Genomic DNA, 22,150 nt, shown 5'->3' on the forward strand with positions numbered 1-22,150 from the left:
CTACTTCAACAGTCCGTCGTATATTAACATCCTTATATAGAAGATAGGAAATCGTGCGATTTTGTCCACTCTTCTACTTCTTTCATAAATTACAAAACAGCTAACAAAGTATTCTCACCTGAATAGATATCTGAGATACTGACCCCTTTATACGGGTTAAAATTAATCGGAAAATCAAAATCAGATATACTCTGATTTTTAATTCCAAAACATTCTACTTAAGATTACTCTTATTCTTATCGATTTCATCTTTATTTCGAAGAAATGTTTCGCATATTAGGGGCTACGTTTTTCTTTCGACATTCCTTTGTTGTGATTGAAGTTTTTGTATTTAATGGCAAAAGTTGTCAGAAGGCTGGTACGGGATCGGAATCTTACGCAACCAATGTGATTGAAACTGATGTACTGGTATAAGAAATGATATTACACATAAAAGTAAGCGGAGGCCAAGCTGTGTGAGAAGTTAATTAAAATTGAGACCACATCGTAGCACTAAGTTCCGCCAAGTTAAAAAAAAGTATATAAATGAAAGCAATGTCGTTTTTTTTCTGCGGCTATAGCATGCAAATTCTTTATTGGTTCTGTAAAATGTTTCGTAAAATTATTTTCTCGTACAAAATATATTTATGTATGTATGTATGTTTTTTATTACGTACAATAAAATATTTTATTATCTGCTTAACGCTTACTTTGCGCACATTATTGTAAGTATGTAAGTATATGCAGATATTCAGTTTTATCTCATTCGATTTTACTGTTTTTGTATACAACTTTATCGATTTTAGTATTAAACTATTTTAGTTTGGTCTTTCGTAGTATTAATAGAGTTAATGTTATTTGCAGTTAATATAGAGATTTTAATTGTATTCAATACTTAGTAGTATGTATGCGTGTTTTTTTCTTTATGATAGAATATTATAAATTTCTCTTAGAGGATTTCGAGACTTTTTTACTTGAAGTTTGTATTCGTTTGTATGATAAGTTTATGTTAATTTGTTCTTTGCATATGCCAACTTTCATAAAATTGTTTTTGTTCTCAATTTTAAATGCATGTTAACCACGTGTTGTGTTTTTTGTTTTTCGATTTTTTTTACATTTTTTTAGCTACATTAATTTAATTTAATTTAATTAGATTTTCATATATGTTTCATATAGATGCAGTTTAGAGTAGTAACTGCATTGAGTGTTTATTACTCAATTTATTAAATTGTTTGTATATAATAATATGTTTTTTCTTTATTTTGCTAACGCACTAATGCACATTTAAATGCCTTTAGCGCTAATTTGTACTTTAGATTTGTACTCGAATTGCTTTTCATTCAATATTTATGCATATTTAAGCATATATTTTGTTCATAAACATTTATCGTCTCGTTTATCGATATTAAAATTCCTTCGAACTCGCATTTTGCACTCGAAATGTTACATAATTAGTTTATGCTTTCAAATTGTTTACCGAAGCACGTCAATTTTTAATTTTAATTTTAGTTTAATTTTCTTTAATATTTTTAATATTTTTTTTTAATATGTTTGCTCGATTTTAAGTACGTAGTAGTAATGTAGCTTTTTTCCATAATTGTTTGTAGGTATAAAATTGAGTTAAATATTTTAGAAATTTATGTATGTATGCATGTAGTTTTTAGTTCAAAATAGCATTTTCTTAAATTTACGATTTATGTATTTGTTGGGTATAAAATAATTTTCGCCCCTTTATCGTATAAATTAATCTTTTTTTAATAAATTTTTCATTTTTTAGCATCGATTTTTATAGAATTATGCGTTCTAATTACAAAATTGTAATTTTGTCTCACAAATTAATCTTTTTTTAATAAATTTTTAATTTTTTAGCATCGATTTTTATAGAATTATGCGTTCTAATTAGAAAATTTTAATTGTCTCAATTTTCTTTTTTTTACTTTTATAAATCATAATACAGAATTAGGCAGTTTAGCTTTTAGTTAGCAGCATATACATATGTATATGTATGTAGCCGAAAGAGTTATTATACTAAATTTAAATGCATATCGAAGCCGACTTTTTTATAAACTACTCTGCTTAACTCATTAAAAATTTGTGGGTATATTAGCTGTTCATTAGTTTCGAGCGAAACTGCGCTTATCAAGCAAAGTTTACATTTTAGTTTTTTTATTTCTTTTTAATATTTGCATTGCATTTTTGACAGCCAAAAATAGTCGTAATAAAAGATTATTTAAAATTAATTATGTTATTCAAAATTAATAGTAAGAAATTTTAAAAACTGCGCAATAAAATAAATTTAAAATTTTTTAATATTTCTTCTTGCGTGTTTTGTAATAAAATTAATTTTAATGTTGCGTTTATGAACAAGCCTCATAATTATCAATTTGATTTAAAAATAATAATAATTGTTATTTTTTAATTATTATTATTTTTTTTAATTATCATTAATTTTTTTTAATTGTTGTTATAATTTTTGTTTTGTTAGCTTTCAAATAGTTTCAGCTGCTTGTTGAAAAAACTAGCTTTTGCTTTCACAATACATACATATATAATTGGCAAAATAAATTTTACTACATACAACGAAATTAATTTAGAGTTATACCGTATACGAGTTACTCAAAACTACAATTTGTACTAACAGAATGGTTTCGCGTTTACACAATATAATGACAAAAGTCAAAATTATATATATATATATTTAAATATATATATATGCATTTGTTTACATGTATTTTAACGTTTTATAAAACTGTTTTATGCATAAATTAATTACTTTTACATACATTTTATATATTTTTTTTCAATAAATGTAATAGTAAATATTTTTTTTTTTACACATATATTTGCATTAGTTGTAAATTTCAGTAGGTCTGTATGAATGTATCAGTGTAAAAAAATTTAAATTATAAAAATTTGTTAATCAAATATACAAACAGTGCTGCCAATATGTTGAACTAGCAGCAAAGAAAAGTATGGTGTAAAATCTGTTGTCGTTTTCTTACTGAAAATATTTTTTTTTTAACTAGTATTTTGATTAAAAGCCTATGGCTGCAACTTTTTTTAAATATAATTAAATGAAAAAAACAGAAACTAAAATGTAAAATATATATTTTCTTGTTTAATAACAATTTAAAATGGCTCTTATTTTTTATACTGTAAACTGTGTTTTTCGGTATGGCAGTCTTTGTTAAATTAATATTTCTAATTATTAAAAATAGCAATATAGGAATTCTATGAAATCAAAGTCATCAGTTCTTTGCAATGAAAAGCAGTTTAACCGAATATAATTGCAAAAATTATCTCTATATTTAATGAGCAAGTTGGCAATAGTTTTTTAAAATACATTCATATATGTATATTTCACTTTAAAATATAACGGCATAATTATGTAAATTATTTCACTGTAATTTTATGCACAACAAATTATTTTAAAATAATTTTACCAACTCACTCCTTTTTGCTTGTTTTGCTACAGTTAATTTTAAATTTGAGATCATTTTACTTTGAATTTTGCATTTATTTATATAACTACTTGTACTTAAATAGCTTGTTGTTGCATTACATTTAAGCAATTTTTTGAAAAATCAAACTTTTTATTTGCAAATACCTATAAATATGCGACTTAATTGTTGCTGCTGCTTAATGTCTATTTAACTTTTGCTGTTTTAATATTTTTATACCAAAATTTAGCATTTAAATTTCTTTAGTAATTTTGCGCCGCTGTTTAATTGTTTTCTTCACTACACTTGCATTTTAATTTTAATAAATATGAAATATGCACTCAACAGTCTCAAAATCTCATTACAATGGCGTTTGTTTGTTCTTGTTTGCCAAATATTTTGTATGCAACTGCATTAATTGTTGTTTGGCTCAAAATCTCATTTCAATGGCGTTTGCTTAACATGTTTGTTCTTGTTTGACAAATATTTTGTATGCAACTGTAATAATTGTTGTTTGTTGTTTTTTCTTTTTCTTTGTTTCTTTGCATGCATATTCTTTTCTTTTATTGCTATCTATTGTGTTTATAATTGTTGTTGTTGTTTATTGGTTTTCCATACGTGTTTTACAAAATGTGGAATTCCATCAGCATATTACCAGGGATCACAAAAAATAGTCTATTTACATACATATATTTTTAATTTACTATATTATTTATTTTGTAATTGTTGTTTTAGCATCTAATTTAAAGTCTTTCAAAGAACATGCTGAACTTTCGATCACATTCTTAATGTTTAACACAATTACATACTTATGTACATATTAGTTTTTCCTTTGTTGCCTCTTTGTTTGCATGCGGAGAGATGTTCAATGTCGCGCAACTGCTTAGAAAATGACAACGGAAAACTTTATACATATACACGCTTACATATAAAAATAATAAATATACGCTTTGCAAATATAAAATCGTACGGTGTTTTATCTTTTCTTTCATTTTGTTTTGTTTTTTTGTTTTGTTTGCTTTTAGAGTGTCAATTATTTGTAAAACAATTTTCGCACGGCGCACACCCGTCTGACAAGTGGTGAATTTGCATTCGAGGTGTGAGTAAATGGAATTTAACTGCATTTAATGCTGGTTTTGTTTCTTTTTACTTTTTTGGAAGGACTTTTGGTGGTGTGAACAGCAGCCGCAGCCAATTACAAATTATGTAAATGTCACTGTTTTTAAATTGGGTTTTTGTATTTTTTACTTTCTTTCGTTCCCATTACGCTCGCGTTCTCACTTTTATTGGCCTACTAACCAATAGGTACAGTTAATCGTTAATTTATGCTTGAAATTCGCTAACTTACAACTATTTGCTTGTATGTATGTATGTATCTGTTAGATGTTATATAATATGCATTACAACTATATTTTCGCTAAAGATTTTCTTTTTATCATTAATACTATAGTAATAATTTCAAAATTTTCGCTTTGCTTCACATCAATTTTTTTTTAATTGTTTCACTTTTTTTTTGGATCGATCGAGGAACAATAAGTTTTGGCTTGTTACTCAAGATGTTGTGTTTTTTTTGTAATTTTTATATATTCGTAAATATTTTTGCGTACTTTGCATAGTGAACTTTTCAAGATGTACATATGGTTGTATGTATGCTGGCACAAGTTTGAAATCTCATTAACCATATTGTAAGTATGTATACCATACATATACATATATGTATGTATGTAATTATACTCGTATATAATATAGAATTGCGTTTTTTGTCAAACATACGCGTATAAATTTACATACATATGTATGTCTTATTTATCAACATGCAAATTTGCTAAACTTTAGTAATATATATATGTATATATGTATCATATACCATATATGTTATATGTATGTTTATATGAATACAATTTGTTAAATCTTGTATATATAATTTATACTCTTTCAATAGTAATATTTAATAGTATAAATTTTCAATATATAATATATTTTATGCGCACTTACAGACTAAATATTTTTTCTAATTTTTGTAACTTTTAAATTCTAATGAACACAATCAAGTGAATTTTCACATAAAACACTGTCGAGATTGGTATTAGTGGCGTGCTTATAATTTCATGTCTTAGTCGCTTTGGCAGTCAGTCTTCTTTAAAAAGGTATAACCAAAGTACCACACAAACATATGCACTTGATTACAGTTAAATACAGTATTAAAAACCAAACAAAAAACAGAGTGTATAAAACAAAATAAAATAATTCAAATTTCATATGAACTTACAGACAATTGTTAATCGATATGCATTGCATACAATTGTTGAAATAAAATTTGCGGTTTTCAACTATAATTAAAAAACGTGTACAAATCTTTTATAAGGATTTGTGCCTTCTTTGGAATCCGGCGATAGTTCGATTAGGAAAACAATGCGGCCATCGGGCATTAGTGCAACATCACATGTGCGATCCTTCTCGTCGAGAGTTTGTGGCATCAATGGGTTAACCGATGGACGTATCTCAATCTGTGGAGAAAGAAATTAAAGGAAAATTTTAATATTTTAAATCAAAACAGAAAAAAGATATTTTCAGTCAGTGTGCCGCTATATGCTATAGTGGTCAATCTGAACAATATGTTCGAATATTGTAGCGATGCAATAGATATCTTCGGAAAATACATATATACATTTTCCATACGAGCAACTCACTTTAAAGGGTTACATGGGTTACGGGTTTCAAAAAAGAAACAATTTTTTTACAGTCTAGTTCTACAATACCTCTAGAATATTGTCCTAAATTTTCCGAGTAATAGTTTCGGAGATACTTGAGAACTTGTGCGCTCGAGGCTAGCTAAGCGAAGTGCGCCAGCTTTACATAAACGCGTTTTTCTCAAAATTGTGTTTTTGACGTCGGTTGGCAAGATTTCTCGAGAACTCTGCAACCGTTCTTCATAAAATTTTGCACAGGTCTTTGAGATACAATTCTTAAAGATTTGAACAAATGGTTTTTTTTCGATTATAACGATTTTAATTTTTTTGTAAAAATGTCTGCCAAAAATTCAATTTTCAGTTTATTTCTCCTTCATCCAAGTTCTATGTTAAGGTTTTAACAAAAAAACGTTTTTTTTTTCAAGTTAGATGATCCTGTAAGGAGTTACCCTTCCAAAGCGAGTGCATATTTTTTCCGAGGGCTCACCGGAAATGGCGTCGTAATGGCCAAGTTTAAAATATTTTTTTTCCAAAAACTTCAGATTTTATTTGTTAATAGTGTATGTTTGTAAGGTTAAAAAATTCTAATAAAATATTTAATTTTTTTGTATCAGAAAACAATTTTTGAAAAAAAGGCTGGTTATTACCCGAGGAAACCCATGTAAACCCTTAAATGCTAATACATTCAAAATTTGTCGAATTAAGAGAAGTTTCCAGGTTGAGCAAAAAGCAGGAATTACCGTAAATCTAATTAAGGATTAATTAAGAAATTTTGTCAACAACTTACACTCCAGAGATACTCCAAGCTAGGACTATAGACGATTATACGTTGATTCTTTGAATCGGCAACGATAATGCGTCCGTCGTCATCACAGCAAATACCAGAAGGGCGATTAAATTCTTGAATGCCAGTACCCTCATGGCCTTTAGCAGATATAATCTGAAACGAAGACACATACTTAAGTTACATTGTAAATATATAAACGCAAACATATATACACAATGTGCCAAACATACATACCTCATTAATATCTGGATCGATCAGGTATAGACAGTGATTGTCAAAGTCCGATACTATAATATTGCCAGTTGGTGTATAACATACACCGCGCGGTGAAGCAATGCCTTTATTCTGACCGTGATTATCGAATACGATTTGTCGTATGAAACGGCCCTCCGAGTCGAATTGTTGTATACGATGATTACGCGAATCGGTGACAACAATTTGACGACGCGAATTTACAGCCACATCCCACGGATATTGGAACTGTCCATACTCTTTGCCATAGCTACCGAATTTCAACAAATACATGCCAGCCGCATTGAAAATCTGTACACGATGATTATCCTTGTCGACAACAATAATACGATTATCTATGTCGACACAAATGCCAGCCGGCAAGTCAAATTCGCCATTGCCAACACCTTTGCGACCGAATTTGAACTTCAAATTGCCATCCGGATTGAAAACTTGCACGCGATTATTACGTCTATCTGAGATCAAAACATGACCCATCTTATCGACGCACAGGCCCCACGGGCGACTAACCTGCCCATCGTCATGACCCTCGGTGGCAAAAGACAGCGAGAGTGTATTGGAATTACGTGCCTTTACGTGCTCAAGCGAACCGGGTATGGCCTGTGTGCTGCGCGGTGCACCAAAATGCAGATTTGGCGAAGTGCGCAAAACGCTGAGCTCCCATTCGAGACCGGTACTCTGAAAACCACATGCGCTGCCACCACGTACTGGTGGTAACAATGGTGATGGAATGCTATGGAAACTATTCTCACGGATGAACGGGCGACGCATATTCGGTGGCATCGCAACGTTGGCCACTGGCATATTAGGATTATTGGTTATCGGCATAACGGCACCCATTTCGGCACCTACAGCGGCGAGTACGCCACCACCGTTCACTATTGGCATATTTTGTTCGTCCACCAACACAACTCCTCCTTGATTGCGTATATCTTGCAATATATTATAGTCCGGCGAAATGAAACCGAACATCTCCTGTTTTGGCTGAAGATCCTTATATATGGCAGCGAATTGTTCGAGTTGCCGCTCGCCGTTTGCGATCTTCATCGCAATCTCAATGTGATCCATGCGTCCGCTATTCTCGATAATTTTTTGCAACATATCGGAAGTTTCAGCAAGTCCGGAAAGTGCCGATTTCAAGCCGGCCATTTGATCGTGCAGCGTGGCCAGGCGACGTTGACGCAATTTATCAACAAAATCCAAGAGGAAACGTTCGCGATCCTCGATGGCAATTATGAATTGTCGAAAGGCTTTACGTATAGTGTCACTCAGTTCGATGCAATTGCGCTCAATCATTCGTATAAATGTCAATGCCTTATCAATACTACTCTTAATGCACTTGGTGCCCGTACGGCTACTTTCAATGGCCGATTGTATCTTGTCGTTAGCTTCATCGACGAAACTAGCTATGGAAGCGTAATTGTGCTCTTTGTGTTCGTGCAACGTACAACATTGACAGACTAACTTTTTGCACGAATCGCAAACGTAACGCAACATCTCATTGTGTTGATCGCAAACGTAGCTGGGCGATGGTGGCGGTGCTACCGGTGGCGCTACTGGTGCTGCAGCGGTTAATGTGGCACTAGAGACTCCACTGGTGGGTGAGGAGGCTGTGCCGATCGGTGTGGGCAACGCCACGATTGCATGATTCGCGAATACAGGACTCTTGCGATGTTCCTGCAGACAATTATTGCACATAAACTCATTACAATCAATACAACGTATGGAAGCACTTACTTCGCACCAACCGCAATTCATGCTCGAATTGCTAGACGACTCAGATGGGAATTTTCTGGGCCGAGTTATAGGCGGTCTGGGCATCCCAATGTTACCCAAATCACTTGATGGCCGTTCTACACCACCAAAGTAGTTATTAAAGGTGTAGTCGGTGATTGGAGGCGAACTAAAATGAGAACAATGAACAAAATCAAAGTTAGCGACTGAAATAAATCGTGGACGATTTATAAATATACTATTTCCATTGTGGAATTTCTTGTTTTGAAAGTAGTAGTCCACTTTTAATTTTACTTGGAAATTATTGGCGTCAGCTCATCAGATTTATGCTCAAACGTAATCTAACCTAATCTTAATTTAGACCCAACCCGCGATCAGTGACATTATTACTTTCCTTTGAAAACCTGTTCAGAAAACTAAAGCATGATCTGGCTCATTTATGTCATGTTCAGATGTTTTTACCTTGAAAACTATTTTTTGGATTCTTTCCTATTACTCTCGGTACATGTTTCATGGAGTGCATAAATTTTGTAATACTTAAAACTATGTACTATATATCAAATTGATTATAAAAGCAAGACGAAACCATAAACGGTTGTCCTTTGCAGATAATAATTCAAGAAAAATAAGAAAAAAACGTTAACTTCGGTTGCATCGCAGCTCACAGTTGCATTTTTAAAGAAGGAAAGGTTATACAAATATCTGTAGGGTGATTATGATCGATCAGTTTATTTGACAACTATATGCTATAGTCGTCCGCTCTGAACAAAAAAGCTTACAGCGTCGTGTTGTCTCGATAATAACCTGAGCCAATTTTCGTTAAGTTAGTTGGTCAAGTAAAAAAGTTTTCAATATAAGGACTTTATTCGGATCATCAGTTTGTAAGGCAACTATATTCTATAGTTGTTCGCTATCGGCGGTTCCAACAAATGAGCAGCATCTTAGGGAGAAAATGGCACATGCAAAATTTCGGATCAATATCTCAAAAACTAAGATACTAATTCGCGTATATACAGACAGATGCGAAAATCGCCACGTTGATCATTTATATATACATTTTGTAGGGTCTCCAATGTTTTATTTTCGGTGCTACGAGTACAAATTTAGGTATCTTAGTAAAACTGTGCCTTGATACCCTAATAAGATCGGTATTGCCAAGCCCACAAAAATCGTTAATGGAAAAATTCTAGTGATTTTTCTAAGTTAAAAATCAATTAAAATTAAATTTAGAGCATATAATAAAATCCGAGTAGGGGAATCTGTGGCCGCGTGACCCATCTCTCAAACTACACAAAGCTATATCAATCGAACGCAGTGAGAACATTGCTTTTGACCATCTTATGATACAAAGTAAAAATGGATAAAGTTAGATAATATTACTCGCATCTCTTTACAACAGTATGTAATTTATTGTAGGTTCAATTCAATCTAATAACGGTAAACATATGAGTGCTTTTGTTCAACGAAAGGTCTCTATGACAAGCATCAGCACTTAAACCAATCCTTCAACGTTCGGAGGATTCGATTGTAGATTGTTAGTTATTAATACTGAACAATGGAATGTACTGAATGTTTACTAATTTTCTTCGAAAAATTGAGTTTCTGTGCCATATTACCAAAATTAGTTGGAATAAACTGTAATTTTTTTTGTGCCTTCGATTAAATCTCGACTCACTCCCTTTCTCGACTGTGGTCTAACTTTTGACTAGTATGCGAAGAAGCTCAAATACCTTCGTTTTGTGAACAAATGGGTATACAGTCAGACTACCTTACATTATTTGGGGAATATAATTCCACCGAACCCCATAAAATGTGTTCCTTAAGGCCATAAAATATCAAAGGACGTTTTCTACTACTTTTCCAACACAAAATCGTCATAATTGCATATAAATGATAGAATTAACTTATGTGTACTTACAATTCATTACTTAAATGCTGCATCGATTGCGGAGCGGCAGCACGAGCGGCGGTCATATCCCATGATGGAAAGGCATCGAAAAAGTCGGCTAGCAAACGCTCTGCATGACCATTTGGTATTTGGCCATTGCTACCGTTCGGTGGGTTATTGCCGGCTGCCATTTGTTGTTGTACGCTGGGGGAGCTTCCCGATATGAGTTCCATCATAAAATTGTACTTAAAGCGGCGAGTAAACTTACGCGATCAATCGAACACACGTCCACCACTCCGACAATTAACTTCGCACACTGAATTTGAAAATTCAAAATACAAAAATACACTAATTCACGCTTCTTCACAAACACTGTAAAATATTTTGAAATGTTTTTGGGTCTTTTTTGGTTTTAAATAAACTTTGAGTTTATTTTATGGTTGATTTTTTGTAGTTGTTGTAAATAAAATTGTAATGTTTTTGAAACAAAACCGAAGTGTTTTAAAAACAAAAATTTTATTTTTTAAAACAAAATGTTTAAACTCGACTAAATCGATGTCTTTCTGACGGTGGCGCGAACAACACTGTGCAACGTGCTGACTCGGCCGCGCTGTTAAAGGGCGTCAGACGCAGGTATCTTGCAGCAGGAAGACAGCACAGGTCACAAATAATCTTTGCTTGGCTTGCTATTGTTTCAATGTCGGTAAGCGCATTTGTGTGCGTATGTATGTGTGGGTCGTAGGTGCCTATGTATGGTTGCAATGTTGCATGTGGGTATGTGTGTATGTGCGGCTGCAACAATTCTAGCAACATGTGTTTTGTTTTTACTATTTTCGGGAAGCTATTAAATGGCAAAGTATCAGTTCCGCTCTTCGAGTGCATAGATTTGAGAAGAAAGACATTCGTTTTCAGCTGCCAGAAATTCATCAAATAAAGGTAGGATTATCGCCTGCTCGACTTACCCTGTTACCTTCCAATAACTGTTTGTGTGTGTGGGTGTGTAGGACCGACAATGTCGATCTAGACTAAATGCACATACAAGTACATATGTATACATTTGTATATAGACCAAATTTAGGCCGAAATAGGTATATTACATTAACGTATGTATATACATATGTACTTATATAGGAATGAATACCTTTGCAAAAATGCAAATCTAACTGCATAAGCATTAATATAATTTAGTATAATAAAATACATATTTTTTAACAAAGTTGTCATTTGAACAATTTTTGAATAACCCAAGAAATTGATGCAGTCGAAATCGGCGCAACTATATCAAAAATCTCCCATATTCAGATTAATAAACTTTGCCTTCAAATCGCTAGCTCGAAACCGGTTTTAGACCCATAGTCTCCTCGGTAAATTCGGCAAAATAAAACATTTCCTGCATACTCGATTTTATAATAAAAAATCGACCCACTCTAATGTACATATATGTAGGCATATTTACAATTAATGTTAAATAATCACAAAATAAGAAAAACGCTATGATTCTAATATATTGATAATACATAATGTATTATGATATTTCAAAAAAAATATTTTAGCAAGGCGGTAGGACTGTCCTTAATTACTATGCCAAATATGAGCGCGATCTGTCAAGCAGTTTGTTTACAGTAGCTGCCTAAGTCGGTACATCTCAGTAGTGAGTTGCGATTTTTACAATGAATAAAAGGTATCAAGCAAAGAATTTGTCTCAAATTTTGTATTTCCAACAAAATTTCGTGTCCGGCATCGTTGCGAATGTTGGAAGAGCGTACGTGGTTCAGTTTAATCACAAAACACAAGCCTACGAGTGGTACAAAGCCATCAAGGCAGTCGAGAGATCATTGAAGACATGCTTCGTTCTGGACCACCTTTGACCTATACATCTAATGAAAATATTAAAAAAAGTGAAAGATATGGTGCTTGAAAATCATCAGACAAGTGTTAGAGAGATGGCAGGAGAGCTCGACATCTCTCGCGAGTCCGTTCGAATGATTTTGATGAATCTTTTGTGTATAAAACGCGTTCTTGCTCAACTCGTCCCCATAAAGCTTAATTTTTTTTCAAAAAACAGTTCTCTTTGGACATGCTTTACCTTGCGAATTCCGATCTTACATTCATGTAGAGCACTATAACTGCCGATGAGGCAAGGGTTTATGAGTTTGACATGCAAACAAGTCAATAATCAACAGAATCTAGGGAAAAAACAAGCCGAAACCAAAACAAACCACGCCAAAGCCGCTCAAATCAAGGTGATGCTCATCGTTTTTTTCGATATTCGTGGTTTGGGGTATCATGAATTTATTCCGGAGGGACGAGGGACGGACGGTTAGTAGGGAGTTCTATTTTGCTGTATTGAGGTGTTTGTGTTAGAACATCCGTAAAAACGGCCGGATTTGTGGAAGAACAATTCATGGATTTTACCATCGCATCCAACCACGATTGTGATCGAATTTAATGCCAAAAACGCAATGAATACCTTCGATCAACCACCGTATTCATCAGATGTGGCTCCTTATAATTTTTTCTTGTTGCCCAAACTGAAATTGCCGCTCCGTGGAACCCGTTTTCAGTCGATCGAAGAGATAAATTCGCTGAAGGAGCTGAAGGCCATCCCAAAAAGTGCTTATAAAAAGTGTTTCGAGGCCTGAAAAATCGTTGTCATTAGTGTATTACATCTGGTGGGGTTTACTTTAAAGGCGACAAAATAAATATTGATGAATAATTAAATATTTTGCGTTTTATTTACAATTTCCGAGCATGGTATCTGGGAGTTCGGGTTTTTTGTCACAATGTACATATATAACAGTTTGATCCCGATCGTGCAGTTTATATATATATAACAGTTTATTATACATATCTATGCCTCCGACAAATGAGCAGCTGACGTGTGAAATATTTCAGAGTAGTATCTCAAAAATTGTCGAAATTAACGAGTTGCCAAACTTTGACCGCAACGTGTCTATGTTTAGACGTGAAACTTGGGGCCGCGCGCCGTCTTGTTGGAAATAGACATCGTCCGCGTCGATTACATCAAATTCCGGGGAAAAAATCGTTCAACATTATATTATAACGCAATTGATGGTAACGGTTTTTTGCCCCATTTCGGAAGAAATAAGACCTGTTAATGCCCCCATACCAAATACGCAACAAACGGTCAAGTTTTGGGTGTGCCTTTACGTTTCCTGAACCCAACGATGACTTCACTCACCGCTATAGCAAGAATTTTGTTTGTTAACAAGGCCATTAGCCGGAAGTGGGCCTCATCTAAGAAGATGATTGGATAAACGTAAATTTGTAAATTTTTCGAAGAAAAAGAAGGCTGGATCCAAAAGCAAAACATAACATCTTCGGCTCATCAGTTGTTGTCATCGTCCAGGCCTCTGCACCATATAGCAGGACGGAATTATGAGTGACTTATAGAGTTTGGTCTTTGTTCGTCGAGAGAGGACTTTGCTTCTCAATTGCCTGCCTTACAATAATACCTAATGAAATTTTCGACTTGCATCATACTAACAAAATATTAACAGAGTCCAACCTAGCAGAATTTCGTAGTGAAAAGGACCAGCTGACTACATTTATTGAACTCATTACAGCTAGGTATTTTCATTTCATGTTAAGTACCGTACCGACAAAGGAAGAGAAAGACCTCCACTCCGTTCGAAAGACCAGGTGAAGAAGCACCTGGCTGCACTTGGAATCTTTAATTGGCGCTAAACAGAGAAAAGAAATAACGACTGGAGAGCTGTTGTACTAGTAGTAAACTCGGCCATAACCGCGGTATCTATGCCAATGATGAAGAAGAAGAAACTTCAGATCAAGTGATGTCTCCTTCTCGACAAAGAGATTTTAAATCAGCTTAAAGAACTTCAGATGATTTTGAAAAAGATCCAGATTAGCCAAGCAACCTTGTGTGGTTTTTAATAATCAAAGCTTCGAATGTTGTTCACGGTGTGAATTTGATGAAAGAGAGTATGTGATCACCTCATTAAAAGGGTGTAACCATTTTCTTCTTTGTTTAACAGAGTTTAGACCAGTTTTACTATTATTAATGGCATATATTTTTTATTTTAAAAAATTCACCGTTAGTGCTTCCAATCAATTTGACTAGCAGTCAAAACATGTTCGATTCGCTACACTGTAACAGCTGACAGCTCACAATAGCATAAAAGTTTCTAAAGCATGCTGTTAAAATCTTGGAAAATGGTGCCTTGATGCCGCAACTAGGTAACTGCATACCTGAGTAGAAGTTGCAACGAGATTATGGATATTTCCCACTAACAGATAGTGCATGCAGATGCACAAAGTCATACAATATGCACGTATTCAACTAAAATTACGTTTTTTTTTCAAAAATTGATGAGTACACACACATCCATATGCTTGTGTGCATGAATAAATAAATCAAATAAATTGAATTATTGTGCGATTTTGAAAGAGATGCTGAGAAGGCATTAACAAGAGAACTGCAGCGCAAATCAAATCAATGTCCCTCTGCTCATTACCGTCGAACGAAATTCTAGGCGAGTCATCTGTTAACGGCTGAATGCATGCATATCCGCATAAAGTAGGTATGTAGCACAAACATACTCACGCACACACATACTTGCATACAAATGGAAGTGCGTAAATGCACGTACTTCGTTTGGCGTAAAGCGGCAGAGGGTTTTCTAGTACGGTCCTCGCCTCGCTTTTCTTTATTATTTTGTTCTTCTGCAATCGAAGTGTTACGAATGCGTAAGGAATCATATGCGTTCCTAACTACATGCAAACATACACAGAAACATACACATACACACATGCATGTATATGTATGTGATTTTCTTGAGAAGAGTGCCGCAGACAGCAGAACAACTACAATAACAGCGGGGAAGAAGTTTTTAACGCTAGGCCATGAAGGCACAGACAGTCGACGGAAAACCACCCCTGTTATTCATAGAAATTTGAACTAAAAGTAAACTCACCCCTAAAAAGATTAAATACTATTGCGATTTGTATGTCCTTCTGGAAGGTACCCTAACTCACCAGCCATGTACACCCAAATCTATATGCATACATATTTACTTTTATGGCATTACAAAGCAAACACACACATACCAATGTACCGATATAGTGCCGTATGGAGTTAAGGACACGATATGCCAAATGAAATGCTAAGAACTGTATTAAGACAAGGGCAAAACACACAAAGTGCGCAGAATGCAAAAACATTATACCTTTGTATATGTGTGTATGTATGTATGTTTGTATGTATCTGAGAATTGCGTAGAATAATTTCTTGGCTACACTCTTGCACGAAATTTAATAACTTCGTACCTATGTAAGTATGTATGTACATATGTATGTATGCTTACAGATTTCTCTGCTCCAGATAGTAACCCTACTATGTGCTGGATATAGGAAATTTCCTACAATTTTCAACTTAAAGAAGTAAAGAACACAGTCTCAGCCAGAATAAATTCAAACATTGGGCTTGCAGGTGAGTATATTCGAGCTGGCACCCTTTTTATTTCAAGCCTGTATTTTCAGCGTTTAACCAGTTTTGGATTAAGAAAATCGAAGGCAAAAATGTTGGTCTTAAGTCCACTTAAAGATCCTAAAAACATCATTCACTTCAGCCATTTTGTGAAAAATGAATGAAATGCGCTTATCCTGGATAGAAAGCTTTTAAGGAGCCCAAAATTGAATGTTCAACATACAGAATACGTATAAAATGCATTTATTACTGTAAAGGAGCTACATCCAAAAGATGGAGGACTCTTACTAAAGGAGATCTTTTGGCTCTAAGGACCGTAGCCAAGCCAAAAATGTTCTATGGTGTATTCATCTGGCTCCTATTGGCATCTGCGGTTCATTACGGACTACACCAACAATACCACTAAATGCCATTTCAAACATAGCACCGCGTATATTCCTGCGAAATGTGCTCTACGGCTCTGGTAAGCTGGGCATATGAAGGGAACCGAATAAGGACATGTCGAAATTCTCTTCTCTTTCAATTGTATTACTGGCGCAGTGAGCTTTTTCACGGATGTGTCGATGCTAGGAGGGAGTTACTACTACGAAGAGCAGCTTTTTTCAGGGAGGTGAGCATTTACTGCCGACAAGCGCGGTGGGCTCGCTAACTGTGCGCTCAAAGCTAGTCAAGGAGTGTCTGTACCTACTAGTAATAGCATATGCTAACCAGAAGGGAAACTCTTGCCCCCCACTCGCTCACAACTCCATAGGTGTCTTGCGTTCTAGCACTGTACCAATGGACCTCGTATGCGCTTCACGACTGCGAGATCGTTTTGGCCTAGAATAGAACGCAGGAGATCTACGAAAATACTTTACCTTAGCGAAGTTCATCGAGAAGTACGTAATTGACATTGTCAAATGGGCATTCATGGGGTAAGGGTAAAAAGTTGCCGGAAGCCAGTTGCCAATGTTCTGACTGAGGCTGACACATCTCATGAACTCATCATTTATGATAGGCTCAATTTGTAAGAGGCTTACTATATATAGAAGTTTTTTAAGTACCGCAACGGCCGCGCGTTCTAATCTGTCCAAATGAGATCCCTGTTAGCGTCGGCCCCTACCTAACCTAATTTATTTAAAGCCAGTAGCTGTTATTTACATGAAAAAGTATCCAAAAATTCTGATTGTGATTGAAATTGTGACCAGAAAAAACGATCAACAAATTTAAATAACCAACAATATTAGGCGTAATACATATTTATGCCTTTTTGCCAAAGCCAAACTTTGTTAAACAGTTAACGCCAACATTTTGTCGTTGTAGTACACGTATTGTCTAAAATGGCCTCATTTCGTTACTTCGTTTCTATATTTTTTGATAAAGGTATATTAATACGAAATAATTCAAAAATTTTAAACTTAGAACTAGTTCGGCTAGTAAATCAAAAATAAAATACCAAGCATATCCTTAATCAAATAAAAATCATCCTTATTCAATATTAATACTTTGGGAACTTCTTAATCATCAAGAAGTCATCCTTGAAACACAAAATAAAATGAATATTTAAAAAAGTAAAACAACTGGAAAGTCATCGAACAAATTGATGAAGAATCACCGGCTCTATTTAACGCAACATAAATGAAGAATGACTTAGCTTTACTTTTTGTTTCGAATTGCCATTATTTGCAACAGGACTAGACTAGATGATGAAAAAGGTTAAGATCCGTTCAAACAAAAAGTCGAAATTGACTGAAAAATAGTCGTCTAGTATACGCTGCGAGTTATTTCGATAAAGATTTTTCATTGTCCTATGAAAAATTATATCATGTTGGACTATGGTGTTCTACATATTGTTTTCGTAAATGCCATCTTAAGCTTTACCCGATTTCTGATTGCTGCGAGCTAAAGAGCTTATGTGAGTGAGGTTTAAACAAAGTGATGTCAATTTATTAATTTTCATCTAAATCTTTTACCATCAAGGAGCCATTGAACATCAAAGCTACTTTTAAGTAAATACTTCGTAAGGGACGCTTAAAACACTGGACCTAATCATTAGGAACTGCCTAAATGAAGCCAACCAAAAGTTGCATCAACTCAGCGTCGCCATCGTTACATTTTTCTTCTCACCAAGTACAGCTCCAGTTTCACCACAGCCTGCCATTTTATAACAAAGTCGTTTGACATTCTTTGAAATCTGATTAAATGTGTTATGAAACAAAAGCTTTGTAAAAATAGGGTGACGAGTGCGCTGCTAAGTAACTAAACCCTTAATAATTGAATTTTAACATAGTGTCCGATTACGGTAAAAATATAACATTTAAGAGCGTGTGAGAGAATGTTTTTTACTTTCTCATTTAGCATAAAATTGAATTTGCGAACTCCTTTATTGCCCATTAGCGTAAATTCTATCACATATTGACCACTCTTGAGAGTTACGGAACCCAACTGTTAAAAGTCTATTGGATATTAGTCAAAACATTAAGGAATTCAAAACCTTCAACTCTTAATAGGTTAGATCAGTCAAGAGCCCTAAAAAACGGTCTAACTGTGACAATTTATTCAAGAAGTAAGGAAAGAGGAATTGAAATTCCTTGCTTTAACCTTTTTGATTAAATAAAAAGTAAACAGGACTTTTTGAATCTGGTGCCGCCATCTACATGTCGACTAGTGCGTTAGAATCTGCTATCTTTATCGATTGTCCAGTGAGAATTTCATGACATTTCATCGATTGGAAGTGAAGTTATTGCGTTTTAAGTGTCAGTGTTTGTGTTATCGGTGCGAAAATGAGCCTCGAACAAAGAGCCAACATTAAATTTCGTTTTAAAATTGATAAAACTTTTACCGAAACGTTTCAATTGATGAAACAAGTTTATGGCGATGATTGCCTATCCCGTAGCAGAGTGCACGAGTGGTTTCAACGTTTTCAAAGTGGTCGTGAGGTCATAAGTAACGATCAACATGTGGGCCAATTAATATCCATGATCACCGGAAATTCCATCGAAACTGTGCGTGAATTCATTAAAATCAGCCGAAATCATCATTGAAATTCATGGAAATGGAATTGAACATCTCCAAAACATCGATTTATCGCATTTTGACCGAACATTTGGGCTTACGAAAGTTCCGCACAAATTGACTGACGACCAAAAATTGCTCTCATCGATCGACGCTTGTGACCGATTATTTGACCAAAAATCACATTTTAACCATTAACCACTTCCTGTATTCACCTGATATGGCATTGAGCGACTTCTTCCTTTTCGGAAAAATGCATTTGCCCATGAAAGGAAAGCGTTATGCAGACGTAGAGGCCATTCAAAAAGCTTGCACGGGCATACTGGCGGCTATACCGGCCAACGAGCTAAAACACTCGATCGACATACTTTTGGACCGTGCAAAAAGCTGTATTGAAGCAGAAGGAGACTATTTTGAATAAAATAAATTGATTTTGCCGAAAAAACCAATCCTAAAGTGTACTTTATATAAAAGATTTAATTTTTTAAATTCTTGGACAAGCATAACCAAAGACAAATCCTTCAACACTCAGTCAAAATGGTCGTCAAATAATTTACATACATACATACATATGTATGTAAATATGTATACGGATGTATGTACATATTCTGTTGATAACAATATGTGTCAGTGGAAACCAAAATCTATACCACTAGTACAGTTAGAAGTAGTTTTTCCAACAGGCTTAACCGCGCCGCTCAATACATACATACATGTGTATGTACACAACATTTTACATGCATATGTATGTACATATGTGTGTACTTGAACTTTTATCATTCAGATCTTAGGCGATTTAAATGCGTTGTAGCGAATGCAGTCCCAAATATATCCTTTTTACCTTTACTGTGTCAATATACGCACACATACACACACAGTCGTAATTATATCTGAGTACATACATACATACATGCGTACTCGCTGTCTATAGCAAACTTATCTATGATGGCTTGTTATTTTTATCATTTTTGTACTTACGTTTCTTGGCACAGGCATACAAGTTTGCGTTTGTATATGTGTATGCGTGTTCAGTTGTTGTTGTTGTATCTGTGTCGTCGTCACTGCTGTCAGTGTTTTCGTAAGCGAAGGAAAGGCCGACACCAACGTATCTATGGGGTCTTTTCCGTTTCCCTTATACAACGTTCTGACTATTGCCTGTGTGCTGCGTTACGCCGTCTTGTTCTGCTTCTTCTGCTTCACCGTGCTGTTTCTATGCTTCTAACGAATACGAATACGAATACGAATCTACTTGCTTTGCATATGTATATAAAGGTGCTGGGATTTTTGCTTTGCTTTTCGCTCCCCAAATCTTCTATGTATTGGTTTTTTCTTGTTTTCGTCAATTTGTGTTGTACACAATCGCTTGCGTTTCTCTTTTATGTTATTTTCTCTTAAATTAAATTTTTTTGTTTTTCTGCTTTTGATTTATGAATACTTTTAGGGTTGTATTCAGTCAATGCTGGGCTAACCGACTCCCAATTGGATTTTTAACACTATGATTTTTTTTTTGTTTTTGTTGCTTGCAAGGGCCACGAGTATGCGTTAATTATATATTTAGTTATTATTTTGTTTATAATTTTATTTTCAAGTCGTTTTTGTTTTTGTTTTTTTTATGATTTTACATAGATATATAGTACTTTGGAAGAGTTCAGTCGATTTATGCTGGTGTTTTGCTGTTGTTGTTGTTCTTGTTATTTTTGTAATCTTCCAAACCTCCACTACGTCGCCGAAAACTTACTTCGCATTATCTTTCTATGTTTTCATGCATACATATGTATGTGTATATGTATTTACATACATATGTATGAAAAGTATTTGTTTGATTGAGTGCATACATATATTTGTATGTATGTATGTATGTTTGTTTGTCAAATGCACATAGATATGCTTCAATCTAATGCCTTTTCATGTGTTTATGAGCGCTCTTCGGTGCTTCTCGGATTCCTGCTGTTAGTTCTTTTCGTTTTTTTTTCTTGTTCTTTTTTGATTTCCTTTTCGAATTTCGGGCGCACCACAGCAATGAAAACGTAACAGAAGTTAAAAGTGCGTTTTTTATTGTTCTTGCATTAGTTTTTTGTAGTTTGCTGTTATTTTACTTAATTTGATTTTTTGTTTTCTAATTTGTTGTTGCACTGCCCCTGTATTGTTGTATTTAATTTTAAGTTTTTTTTTCGCTAATGCATTATACAATGTTTATATATATATGTATTTATATAATATATAGTTAGGTATGTATATATTGTAAAAGTACCGCTTTTGAAGCCGTTCCCTTTTGTTAGTTGTAATTATATGAATTTATTTTATTGTTAATTTATGTAAAATCAGTAATACTCCCCTGCTCCTTTTATTCGATTTTTCGGCTTTGAAAGCACTCTTAAAAACTCTTATACATATTTATTTACATACACTTGTGTATGTATGTATTTTAGTTATTATATTATGGCCTTAGATTATTGCATAGTGTTTATTATTTATTTATTTCACATAAATTTATTTAAGTCTGATCAAATCCATTGCACGAGCTTTGTACAATCGCCAAAGCTGCTTTTAAACGCTGACTATATATATATATGTATTTATTTGTATATATATATATATATATATACAGATATTACTTTTTGATATATCAAATCCAACGGAGACGCTCAGTTGCACGATTTAAGGACAATAATAACGAAGACTATACACCTTTCACACAACAGCTCTGACATGACACTAACTCACCGTTGAGGCAGCGCGCCCTTATGTTGTGTTGCCCAATTTCCTATCAGCAAGTCAATGAGAGAGCCCAGCTGGCGTGTTGGGCGCACACAAACACCCAAACTTACGGCATGCACGCACACATGGACATTTCCAAGCTTGCATATGTGCATATATATTTTATAGCGCTGCATTTATATACATTTATGTGAGCGCACG

General features: G+C 34.2%; 1 protein-coding gene across 3 annotated transcripts; it reads right to left on the reverse strand.

Annotated features, from left to right (window-relative positions):
- Positions 1-5,431: 5,431 nt before the first annotated feature.
- Positions 5,432-21,345, reverse strand: LOC120771641 (protein wech). 3 transcript variants are annotated; one of them, XM_040099742.1, is made up of 6 exons: positions 20,210-21,345; positions 10,801-11,086; positions 8,886-9,051; positions 7,131-8,825; positions 6,897-7,049; positions 5,432-5,926 (listed from the first exon to the last, which is right to left on the reverse strand). In XM_040099742.1, exons 2-6 carry the CDS (start codon positions 11,004-11,006, stop codon positions 5,756-5,758), a joined length of 2,391 nt encoding a protein of 796 aa, XP_039955676.1. In that variant the 5' UTR covers positions 11,007-11,086; positions 20,210-21,345; the 3' UTR covers positions 5,432-5,755. The 3 variants fall into 3 exon arrangements, with proteins under 3 accessions (XP_039955676.1, XP_039955677.1, XP_039955675.1); XM_040099743.1 differs by lacking the exon at positions 10,801-11,086; XM_040099741.1 differs by having other exon boundaries at positions 7,131-9,051.
- Between the last annotated feature and the right edge of the window lie 805 nt (positions 21,346-22,150).

The sequence above is a fragment of the Bactrocera tryoni genome, chromosome 3 (genome assembly GCF_016617805.1).
Source record: "Bactrocera tryoni isolate S06 chromosome 3, CSIRO_BtryS06_freeze2, whole genome shotgun sequence".
NCBI classification, from domain to species: Eukaryota; Metazoa; Arthropoda; class Insecta; order Diptera; family Tephritidae; genus Bactrocera; species Bactrocera tryoni.